Genomic DNA, 13,031 nt, shown 5'->3' with positions numbered 1-13,031 from the left:
AAAAAAAAAAAAAAAAAAAAAAAAAAAAAAAGCCTGTGTGCTGTTGACAACACTGGCTGCCCTAGCCTAGGAAAATAGCTCAAACTAGCTAACACCTCCTGAGCAATGAGTTTCAACACCACCACAGTCAAACGCTTTCTTTCTTTCATCAGAGAGTGCACGCTCGACCTCAGCTCGCCAGCCGCTTCCCCGGTGCAGCCGCTTCGCGCCTCCAGACCTGCACTCGTGCTGCCGGCATGTCGTGCCCGCGAGTCCGGCCGCGCCGGTTCCTTCCCTCAGCACTCCTTTCCTCCACGGCGTTTGGGACTTCTGCACAAGCTGAAATTGTATCTTGTTTCTAAGAGATTTCTCAGCTAAGAAAAACACTGCAAATATCTAAACCTACTCAGTCTCAGGTAAAGGGACTAGCCTGATCCTGTCCTCCTCACACAATATAAATTAGACTTTTTTTTTTCCTGGTATAACACATTTTACTACTGTTTTCCCCAGTTCATAGGAATCATTATAGCTCCCATCTACATTCTTAACATTCCCTTGCCCTTACYGTCATGGAATTTAGACAAGTAGTGGAGACATTCAAATATTTTTTAATAATTACTGAAAAATAACCAGCAACTATAGTGTAAACTCCACCTTTCAGTTTGGTTCTGTTTTCATTTGGCTTGCACAATAAAATCAGAATATTTTACTTATGTTTATTTCAGAGGGAAGAAATGAATTATTTCTGTTTGTACTGATATGCAGACCTAGATCTGTTTACAGAGAGAAAATATTTGTACGGTGGATTTATGTTTGACAGTATATCTATGTTACATGGACTTTATTGGCCAGTTCTGCAGACACAGAAATCATTCCCTAACTTATGCAACCTTATTTCTGAGTTAGCAGGCGCCCTTCTTTAGATCAGCATTTTACCTGCAGAGACCCGTGCTTACTCATCAGATTCAGCCAGCAGCAGCCTTATTGTCTGTTGCACACAATATTTTTTTTCCCTATTATATTACATCCTCTTGCTGCTACTTTACTTCATTGCCAGCATATCCCTTAAACAGACAATAAATGCTCGTCTAAAAATATGACCAATATTTTTATTAATCTTTACATTTTAAAGTCTGTTAGGGAATAAAAGAAATATGCAATTCAAAACCAGAGCATACGAACCCAGAGACAAATGCGTAACAGGTGCTAGCCGTGGTGCCTAATGCACTGATGGAAGATGCTCTGCTGTGACGTAATCTGCATTTGGTGAGAAATTTTTCAGCAAAATGTAGTTTTGGTTAAACAGTTTCAGCTCATCTGAAGAAATAACTTTTGTRAAAATTTATTAGTTTTAGCAAAACTCATCCAGGCTTGAATCACATTGCAACTACCACAGTATCATTTTCTTGGCCTGAAAAACACAATCTCAGCCCCTGACAAAATCCAGCCACAATATTACAGTAAAAATCTTTTCTTCACCCTATTACTTTGACACTCTCATCCTTCCACATATGTCCTTCTGTTAGTTACCCTTCTTCAGCACGTTACAGATAAGATGCTTATCTTCACTTTTTCAGCCTTTCATAGCAGATTCCCACCATGTTATGGATAATGAATTATTCAAAAGTTTATTTCTGTTCCTAATTGTCCCGTAAGGCAATTACTCAAGAGAAGACCTTTTACCCTTTAGAATTACAGAATCATTTCTGAGGGAAGGGCCCTCGAGAGGYGACTGCGTCCAGCCTCATGCTTAAAGCATTCAGAGCTGGATGAGGGTACTCAAGGATTTGTCCAGTTGAACTTTGAGCCTTTCCAAAGATAGACATTGCATAACCTTATAAGGCAACATGTTCCAGTTTTTATCCACTTTTGCTGTGGAAACTTTTTTTTTTCTTATATGCAGTCAGAATAGTCTTTTCTGCAGCTTGTGCCTGTTGCCTCTCATCCTTTTGTTGTGTTCCTCTGGGGAAAGTCAGGCCCTACCTTCTCTATAACCGTTCATTAGCCAGCTAAGGACAGTGGTCAGAACTGCTTTAGCCTTCTCCAGACTGAACAAATCCAGCTGTCAGTTACCTGTATATCTTGTACTCCACTTCCTAACCATCTTTGTGGTCTCCTCCTAAACTTGCTCTGGTTCATCAAAATCTTTCTCATATTGGAGACCCAAAACTAGMCATAGTATTCCAGATGCAGCCTCACAAGTACCGAATGGAGAGGAGTGATCATTTTCCTTAACCCGTTACCCATGTTTTTGCTAAGGCAGCACAGTTTCCAGTTAGCCTTGGTTGCCACAAGGGCGCACTGCAGACTTGCATTCAATTTGTCCACCACAACCCCCAGATACTTTTCTGCAAAGCTGTTTTCTAATCAGTCACTCCCCAGCCTGTAACATTGCACGGGGCTAGTCCACCCCAGATRCAGGACCTTGCATTTGTCTAGAACTTCTTGAGGTTCCTGTCAAATCATTTCTCCAGCTTGCTGAGGTCCCTCTGAATGGCAGCTCTCCTTTTCAGATATTGGCTGGAAAAGGAATACCCCAATTCGTACCATCCGCAAACTTGCTCAGGGTGCTCTCTTTCCCACTGTACATGTCGTTAAGTATGTTAAGCATTACTGACCCCTGAGGAAAACCACTCATACCTGGCTGTCACACAAACTGAAAACYGCTGGTACTCTTTGAGCTTGGTGGCCCAACAGCTTTTTCTACCCTTCCATCCAGTTCTTCTCCAATTTGCCTGCAAGGATTAGACAAGAAATTGTGCSAAAAGCCTTGTTAAAGTCAAAGTAATGACATCTACTGCTCTCATCTTGTCCACACAGTTAGTTATCTCATCACAGAAGGCAGCCAGGTTGATCATGCACAAGTTGCCCATTTTAAACCCATGTTGGTTGGCCCCAACCACCTACTTGTCTTTCGCAYGCCTAGAAAYGGCTTCCAGGAGGATTTGCTCCACCTCTTTGTGGGGGTGAGACTAGGCTAACTAATCTAGTATTTAAAGTATTCTTCTTGTCTTTTTTGAAGGCAGGTATAATACTGCTCCTTTTCTAGCCATTGGGGACCTCCTTCAGCTGAAAGCTTTCAAAGACAACAGAAGTCTCGATAAGGCCAGTACTTCTCGTKCTTGGCTGGAGTGCACTCTCAGCACTCTGTGATACGTACAGGCTAATTGGATCTGTAGCGTATCTAGCACTGTACTGTATTACTGCAAATAAATATTAACAGGAAACTAAATCGAACAGAAATGTTGCTAGGTCAATCTTACTTTAATTCTAGAACACTGTATTATCTAAGAATTATAGATACTTAAAAAAATAGTTTTACCTGAAGAGCTGCTCATTCCAATAAATACTTGAGAAATACGAAATACTTGAGGATGCGTAGGATGTCACTGGAAACAAAAATGTTAAAAGAAAACGGTTAAAAAAAAAAAAAAAAGCCCCAAAACACAACCCCCTCCCTACACAGTAAGAGAATCATCTTGACCACTGTGACCAGAAAGTGATGGTTGTGGGGATTTACTCTCCAACCAAGCAYGAATAAGTAGTACAGTACCTCACTTATTCAAGGTGACTTATTAAGACACATAGTTGGGCTCATTGGATTATTGCCAAATGCATGCTGAAATACTTCCTGCAAAGAATTTCTCTCCCCTGGCTCGAAGCAATCATGTCCTCTTCCCCCACCCCCAGAAATGTGAGGGAAATTCTTTTATAAAACTTTTCTGAGCTTAAAATGTACTGCCTAAAATCACAGAATAAGGGAGCAAAATAAGTGAATTTATTCTTTAATTAAATGATCTTTTTATTACAGGAAATATCTATTAGTTCATCTAATGCTGAGAGGTAGACTCTAATTCCCAGTGTAACATGATCAGAGCAATTCAAGTGGTGATGTGAACAGTGGAATATATGTGCTAGCTTCTCTCTTCCTCCCTCTGCTATCTGACCAAAATCACAGGGAAAGATTTTATCATTTTTTTGTCCTGTAGAAATGAGAAGCATACTAGTATCTTGCAGTGGTCTCAAGAGATTATATTTCTGTAACAGGTCTTAAAAGCATTTATTTACCTGTGTGGACTATTGGAAAAAACCACCCTCTATTCAACTCTCTTTACAGAAGTCTTTTGCAGTACAGGGACTGCAAAGTGGACACATGCACTGGCAAAGAATTCCTGCAGGTATTTCCATGCCTAGTCTGGAACCTCCTCCTTTTGCTATAAGAAACAAGCAGTGCCTGGCCGCAGTCCCTCACTGATACGTGTAAGCCCACGTAAGCCTTACTCTGGTAGCACARCTTTCAGCTTCTCTTGCAGGAGCTCCTTGCAGCTCAGAGGCTGGGCTTGTGCCCACTACTAGCGCCTTTGTATACCATGGCCGTTCCTGCAGCGAACACAACTAAAACAGACATATAAGAGAACAGGACCTTATTAGCTTAACAACGATCTTTTGGTTTGCACATTCAGTGTATTCATTCAAAATGGTGATTGCATTGGAAGTATTACATTTCGGAACTRGTTCTTTTTCTAATAAACCAATAATTTCATTGCTACCTGTCCGCAATGATATTACATCTCAGAAGAGACCATCCTAACATATCAAAAAAGCAGCTGATATCTTTCGTGCAAGTATGATACAATTTTTCCTTCTCATCTACAGCTTGTTTCTAAAATGCAAGATCCCAGCAGGCATAATGAGAGGTTTTACCATTTATCATGTAATTATTAACTCAAATGCTCTAGGTGGAAAATGGAATTACAGCACACAAAATGTAAGTTAACACAGCAAAGAGAGTACTAAGGGCTTGAATCTGAATCTGAATCTTCCTTGTGTCACAATCTTGGTCTTTTAGCTTCTTGTGTTTCATAGGTTAAATAATTCTACACATTGCTGGATGACATGACACATTCTTTTGCTCTTACTGACATAAATATTTCTCCCATACAGGATGTTCTTTGAAATAATCRATTACCACAAAAATAGACACATTGCTGATAGCTGCCCGCCTCAGTATGGCTTTCCTCTATTCTGTGTGTGAACACTGTCACTTGCATTAACTTAAAATTGCTTTAAATCCCTTACCACCCAGAGTAGGTTTAAAAAAGCATAATATTTTTTAATACATAGACAACTGTTGTTTCCTGAACAACCAATTAAAATACACAGTTCTGTAAACCTGTCCCATGTTGAGTAGAAATAGGTTCCTCATGCGAGTAACTCCACCAAAAGCAGCTCAGTGGTTAAACCTGACTCGATACGAGCGTGAGTTACCGAATCAGACAAACAAATGCCGACGGAAGAGTGTCCATCAGCACATTGTACTTCTCACGCTCCGCAGGATTACTCCAATTTTTACTGCTTCCCTAGAGGACAGTAAAAGCCTGGGCTCCCTTCTGTATCCATTTGCAGGCGACTCCCCAGCAGCTTACGTTCCCACAACGCAGTCTGCTGCTGCACTGAACAGGGGACACGGCAGGTTAGAGAAAAGGCTCTTTAGCACGCTGCAACCGCGAGGCGGAGCTGGTCGGTGAGCTGCGTACTGCACAGCTCCTGACGTTTTAATTCCTTGGCTTTTGTGGATTTGTAATGGCCCTGTTGGCCTTGTATCAATCGAAACAGTCTAAGTGTTAACACTTTTTACTCAACAGTAATGAAGAAATGTTTCCAGTAGMACAACTCAAGCTCTTTAGCAGGGGAAAGGAAAACTTCAAAGCCGCCCCGCAGCCCTGCCTTCAACAGCCCGCAGCCCCAGGCAGCTGCCCGCTCCGCCAGCGCTCGAGGGCCAGCCCTGGCTGCCGCGGGGCTTGCTGCCAGTCTTGGCTGTGCCCAGGTCGGTTTAAAGATAGCCCTTACTCTCACCGAGAGACGGCATAACCCCGCTGCAGCTTTCTGATGTCGGGCAACAACRACAGTCATCACCACCCACCTGGCTCCAAGGCTGCTTTCTCTCAATCTCCAAAGTACTGAATGTTTAGAGTCCTATTACAGAAAAGCCCAGTAAAGGCTGTAACAAGATGTAGCAAGGAAAGACATTAAGATGCAAGGGAATATATGTTCTCTAATTATACTTTATTACAACTCTATTGCTTTGCCTGCTCCTAAAGACTTTTTTTTTCGCTACATTTGTTTGTTTCAGGAAGTTTTCCCAGTATTAATTAATAAACACAAGAAGCATCTACATTTTTCTTATTATTTTATTGAAAAGGTACATTTAAAAAAATACACAGACATTTTACTATTATGGATTGCAGATAAAGATGCTCTAAAAGTTAATTCATTTTTTTTCTTTCTTCCACCTGTTGTCCCCATTATCACATAATGACTTCAGTCTGAGTACTGCATATTGATATCACCTTTATAAAAGGGTTGGGGAGGTAAGAAGAGAGGTGGGGCATTACTGCAATATATTTAGTAAACAGAAAAGATAGTCAGTCAATTATAAATATTTTATGTTCTGTACATTATTGCATTAGGGAGCCACAACATTATGCAGCATTGTTACAAAGGAAACTAGTTAGAAAGGAAGAAAAAGGATATTTACGTACAAATACATAGATCCACTGTCTTCTTGTACAACGCATGTGAGCTGTGGTAATGTGCAAYTGTAAAGCTTTTTGTTTTTTTTCTCTTTAAACATTGCGAAGCAACACCAGTGAGGAAACAACAAAATAAGTTAAATGAAAGTAGCAAACAAGTAGTAATCTTAACTATATGTTATATGGCTTTCTATTTTAATCTCTCTAAATAAACTGTGACACAAAAGAAACAATTAATGAAAGCCTCAGCGCTGCACTGCTTCCAAATCTCTGCACAGAAACTAAAAATTTTAAAATCAGACATGTGATACATCTTTAGTACGACACAAGATACACAAGTACTGAGGTCTAGGACCGTACACAATCCCTGTCAACAAGAGCACATTGAAAAAAAAAGGACGCAATTCATTTATAAGATGTTATCCACAATTAAGCACTTGGTTCATTTACCTTTTATCGCACTAGAATATACCCCACTGGTTTTCAGAGACCTATTTACATATATGCGAGCAAGGAAGACCCTAGTTTTCAAGTCAGTCAGGAAAATATTTTATGTTCCTTGTTTCCAAGGTGCATCATACGCATTAAAAAAAAAAAACAACCACTATTAATAGATGCATGAATCTTTAATGATATAATTTTATGAGCAATTAAGTTTTTAGTAAACCTTTCTATCTGGATTAAAAAAAAAAAAAAGAGAGAGAGAGAGACTGACAAAAAGATAAAGAGAGAGACTCGTCTAGACTTCAGGAACGCAGTACCCGTCAATGGTGAATCTGGTGGTATGGTTGGTTCAGGTGTCACACTGGATGGCATTTCAAATGAGAAAGACATTTTAAAGTATTGACCCCTTTCTTGCTTTCCTTTTACCCTTTCTACTGGCCATAATTATCTCTTTTTTATATCACCGAAATTAGTATGGTGCAAAAAGGATCGAGGCAGGTGTTGCACGGATGGGACCATGGCCTGGCCTTAGGAGCGCCGGGGCTATTGCAGGTGCCTGGAACAGGGAGGCAGAAGGACGAGGAGGAAGGGACAGAGCTGATGATACAGCTGCAGCTGCAGCAAGAGGAGAGGAAAGGAAAGCAGGTGCCAGCGGCTTAATCATGTCTTTCTGGAATGCAAGTTTTGCCTGTAATGAAAATAACAGCAAATAAAAAATCAGTGTAAATACAGTCCTCCCCACACCCATTTTTACTTAAGGGAAACATTAACCCTGACAAAGTGCACACTCTAGTTTTTCACAGAAGCCTTTGTCAGGTGTTCTGAAATTTTATCCACATTTTCKTACTCCCAGGAAAATGTAAGCAACCAAACTGTATAAATGCCTATAAATCTCTTGAGTGTAGGGGCAGTCATAGTGGAGTTTAGGAAGAAGCATAATTTGCAAATAAGTAACATTAAATTATATAAATCATTACTGTGCAAGAAATATAAAACACATGACCATGACTTTAATGCAAAAGTTATTTACACTTGCAAAAATTATTCGCAGAAAATTACAAAGGCCAGAAGGCCAGARATGGGAAGCCAGTATTATTTCAGCTAGCTATTCCCCTGTTAATGCAGAGCTGTTCTTTTCTATATACATATATACATATACATATATATATAAATAAATATATRTATTTTTTAAGATTAATACTGTAAAAAGTTCCTTCTGAAATAATTATCACTCAGTTCTCAGAACTACARTGGGGCTGGTGGTCATGGTGAAAACTAATTTAAACTAATCAGAAACATATACAGTACAGTTTCATTGAAAATGGCAATTTCACAATCATGTATATATGTGAGTAGAGATATTCATGTCCTTCTTTTGTTAATGCAGGTCTCTTCTTACCCAATAGATTATAAAATGATGTACTACACAAGTTAACAAGATTACTGTGTGCAGAACCTACTGAATGGGGAGACATAGAGAAAGCCTACAGCATTTTCATTCAGCTCTACACAATTACAAAGACACATTAATATTTCAGCTTTAAAGGCTTTTCACATGCTTACTCTTGTACATATGTATTTGCCTCTCTTTCTTTCCAACCTATAAATTGTTTTTGTACCATAGATGGCATGTACTTTTCCCTAATGAATAAAATACAAGCTGAGTCATGAGCAAATAAACATACAGTCTCTGCTGTGCTACAGCCAGCCTGAACTCTGCAGCTGACTGGCAGAACCAGCTTGGGAATTCTTGGAAATGCAGGTAGGTGGGAAAAGGGAAAGGCTGGGGGCACAAAGGCAGGAGTAGTGTTTTGATAGCTGGTGACAGACATAGCCCAATTATGCAGATAGACCATCAGTTCCCTTGAACTCCTTACAGCTCCTTTGCCCATCTCACCCAGCACTCTGTCTTGCTATATGCAAAGAATGAACATTAATATTTTTATATTTTAACACCTTACATCATTTTCCCTGACAGTATCCATCTTAACTGAGAGTTATCTCAAGTGCCCAGAAAAAGAGAGCACAGGCATTTCAGCCTTCAAGGAGCAGTGCATTAACGCAGCACAGTTCAGACCCTTCCACTAGGCACACTAGGTTCATTCCACATTCCACTGATTATTCCCTTCTTCCTAGCAGTAAATAACACTCACACTGTTGTTTGAGTGCCTTTGACTGAGCAGACAGAATACATAACTACCTTAAAACCTGATCCTAGTGCAAATTCAGCCTGCAGGGGGAGAAACTCTGTGGAAGTGTCAGATCTGACATGTTCTTGTCTTTGTGCAGTAGCAGTCCCCAAGGTCACAAATTCACATAGACAGCGATGACAAATAAGAATACTTACTGCTAAAATACTTGGGCTGCGCTGAAGTTTGTTGTAAGGACTATATTTAGGTTTTATAGGCTTTCCTGCAACTCTGTCCTTATGCCTTCTGCTGGAAATATGCTGAAATAAATATCACCACATTTAATTAGCTGTTTAAACATTTCTCAGTTTTAGGTTTAAAACTGATTTATTAGCAGGATATGCTTAAGCCTCCATTTGTAATACAAAGCAGGTGCTTTAGAGAGGGCAAAGATGAGTTTTGCTAAATTAAACCTAACAATTTGGAGCACATCAAATAGAGAATGAAAAACTAATTAAATATAGCAATTTCTGTGATCTGAGAGCAGTTCTGCAAACAAGCAACATTTTGGTTAGTATYTTCTTTTTCTACTCAAGAAGCTTTGAATCAGCTGTAACCACTAGATTGTAYGGATATTCAGAAGTAGGAGTACATGCACACTCCAGTTTTTCTTACTGATGTTGTTCCAGTTGTATACATAATTCAGTATCAACTGAAGGAAGAACCAGTAAGCAGGGATATGTCTATGTCATGCAATTTAATACCATCTTAGAGATAACTGAAATAATTGAATAAGAGGACACATCGACATAGTACACCACCATCCAGTTAAGAGATTCCAGTTTGGGTATCAGATATAACATAGCTGTACTGGCACAGGCCTGAACCTGGGGCTAATTAGCTTGGATAGAGCAGAACTGTATGTTGCTATAGCTGTGTTGCTTCCAGGGCTAATGGTAACATTGCTGTATGTTACTGCGCAGTACAGACAGRTCTAGAACATGTTATCCTCCAGAACGTGTTATGATTGTCTTAAACTAAGCTTCAAGTCACACTCTCCCTCTCACATTCAGTGAGTACTAAAAAATATCCTAGCAGATTAGAAAGGCACCAAAGGAGGAATTCAGGGAAACTCTACCCAGGATTTCTTGCATTTGGGAGAGCAAAGTCCAAATCTACTCTTTACTGAGCTGTGACAAGCTAAATCTAGTATATTATTTGTTGATACTGACAACTCTTCCTCTTCTGCTCTACAGCTCTCAAACCACTTTTTTTTTCCAGCTGGAACAATTAGGTAAATTTGATGGACTTTTAGAAATAGCTCTAGGATGATGGAAAACATTTGTTCATTGAGCTCACTTTTTTGCCAAAACATCTTCACACAAACCTACATGAAACCTACAATCCTGCAATACAACTAAAACCGAAGAAACTTCAAAGACACACAAACTACCTGTTTAAGCTGAATTTCTGAATTAACATGGACATCACAGATTTCACAATGAAATGTCTTGTTCTGCAGTCCTGAGCCTTTACTGCCATTCTGAACCTTCAGCCGGGATCCAGGTCTAGGATAAGACTTAATGGGACCAGCACCATTTCGAGCCTCAACCATCGTCTTGTGCTTGGAACCTAATGGACGAGCAGATGCAGATAAATTAATAAATGGTAATATATAATTGTGTCCATTAGTCTTGGGACTTCTTGTAACATCCTTATCTTCAAAATAAAGGGGTTAAAATCATGAATAAATGTAGATTAATGATGACTGCTTTTGGTCAGCGTAGTTCCAGTATCCCTGGACCCAAAGGGGAACTAAACAATGGAAGAAAGGTTTGTACAAAAAGTCAGTATAAGCACACCAGGACACTGCCCCTCTGTTTGGGGGCAGTGTGTGGCTGTATGGCCCAGAACATGCACTTGTTCTGCCAAAATCCATGTAGCTAGTGGATAATATCAGGAAAGGGGCTTTAGCCAAGCGGAGAAGAGGAACCATAGCAGCCACTCAGGAACTCCTGCACAGAAAGTTGTGACTAAGCCTACGGCCAATATACTGGAGGACATGTGGAGGAAAAGCCAACACAAAGTCTTGGCTCTTGTTAATTTGATTACAATTTTTCCATAGACTTAACTGGGATCAGAATTCAACCCCTGTCTTTAACGATAGGAAGAGACAAACAACCAACTAGGAAAGGCTGATCTCCTGAACACCGCATGATTTTGGAAGGCCTGATCACCCCAAGACTTGCAGTGCAGAGGAAGACTATACTAACCAGAGGCACAAGTCCTCTGGATTTATCACTTTAAGAATATTTTACACTAAAGTCACTATGGCCATTTTATCTCCAGTATAGGTGGCTTTTAAGGAAAATAAATCAATATTAACTTCCAACATTAACTTAATGGTGACTGTGGGACCATGCAGGAAAGTGTAGAATGAGGGAGCTGTACATAAAGTTAGAATMACGTATCACCAGATGCAAATAGAGGTGGTGATGATGGAGACTGCAGCAGTCCTTTAGTAWCTTTGATTTGGAAGGAATTTCTGCTTGGGCCATTTGAAAAATAGATTACAGCTGTAAAACTAGCTTCACTGATTTGTTAACAAGCTTTCTATCACCAGCACATCACAGAGCAGCCACAGAACATTAGAGATTGTTGCTTGGGGCCTTTTAAAGGAATTATGAGAGGAGTAAGGGGGAGAAAATGTCAGAGATTCTAGGACATCTAGGAAAACTAGAGAGCCCGCCTTAGAAATATCAGATAAAAGATATGTATCTGCAAAAAAAAAGTTACTAATAGCTATACCAGCAAAAACAACCACCACTGAAAACTGAAAGAGATACAGAACTGTCCTTTTAGAAAATTCAGTGTCATGGAAGCCACTATGGAGGCATGATGGAATACCATTAGGTGACATAAACTCTAGGGATTGTCAGCTAAAAGCTTATAGAGTACAAGAATTTTYAAAAATTAGTAGGGAACTTTAATAAAATATCAAACACATTATTGCCATCAACAGAAAAGATTTTGTAACTTGTCATTTTTATTAGAAGACTCTCTTCAATGGAGTATGGCTACAATAGTGTCAGAAAATCAGCTTGTTACCCTTATTTTTTWAAAAAAACAACTCACAGCTCACACTTGCCTTTTGTACACACTTACCTGTATTGTGGGCTTCTAGTTGTGACAGGGAATTCACAGCCACTTTGCATAACGAACAGTAAAGTAGTTTTTTGGCTTTTTCCTCTTCTGACTCGGAAGCTGTGGTAGGAGCTCCATTTGTGCTCTTGGAGGACGGTGTAGGTGCTACAGGTGCCATTGCTGCCACTCCAGGCTTGGGAAGAAAGGGACCCACTTCTGTACTGGAATGCTGACTCACGCTACTGGTTTTTGTTTTCCCTTTATCTTCTAAAAGAAGAAAAACAGGTATGTCATAATATGCTGCACACAACAAATCTTTAAGTGATTGCGCTGTGGTTTTAGTGAACCTTGCACAACAGGATCCTAATCCATCTATTTTATATAGGACAGCAATATCTTTGAAACCTTGCTAAAATCTTACTGTGAATTGTACGTAATCTGGGGAACGGGGTGATCATCATCTTTTTCAGGGTAGCAGTGAGTACCAAGGACTCTTCCCTTGACAGATTCATGCCAGCCACTRTGGCTATCACGCTGCATGTTTGGGCAGCCTGACAGGAGCTCAGAAAAGCTCCAAAGAAGCAAGGGGTGAAAGACTGGAGAACACTCAGAAACATGCTAGGCTCTGTCCTGGGGTTTATAAAAATACCTCTGAAAAACAATATATTTGCCTTTAGAATGGTCCAAAAATCACAAATTCACTAGGATGACACTCAGAGACTTGATATGTGATTTCCCTCATTTCAGTTACAGGAATTGAATACATTAGTACTACACTAGCCACAAGAACACAGCTGCTTAT

At 39.8% G+C, this 13,031-nt stretch overlaps 1 protein-coding gene across 1 annotated transcript in view; it reads right to left on the bottom strand.

Moving 5' to 3' along the window:
• Window positions 1-7,223: 7,223 nt before the first annotated feature.
• ZNF385B (zinc finger protein 385B) overlaps window positions 7,224-13,031 on the bottom strand; it is a 139,153-nt gene continuing 133,345 nt past the window's right edge. The window contains exons 5-8 of the mRNA XM_085320956.1: window positions 12,251-12,496; window positions 10,539-10,717; window positions 9,304-9,405; window positions 7,224-7,644 (exon numbers count right to left, since the gene is read on the bottom strand). Of these exons, the coding sequence (XP_085177082.1) occupies window positions 7,426-7,644; window positions 9,304-9,405; window positions 10,539-10,717; window positions 12,251-12,496 (746 nt within the window). The 3' untranslated portion in view covers window positions 7,224-7,425. The remainder of the gene's footprint in view (window positions 7,645-9,303; window positions 9,406-10,538; window positions 10,718-12,250; window positions 12,497-13,031) is intronic.

The sequence above is a fragment of the Rhea americana genome, unplaced genomic scaffold, assembly GCF_003343005.1.
Source record: "Rhea americana isolate MKP2758 unplaced genomic scaffold, rheAme1 scaffold_12, whole genome shotgun sequence".
NCBI lineage: Eukaryota > Metazoa > Chordata > Aves > Rheiformes > Rheidae > Rhea > Rhea americana.
Note: the sequence above shows the minus strand (reverse complement) of the source record. Positions and strands in the feature narration are given on the sequence as shown.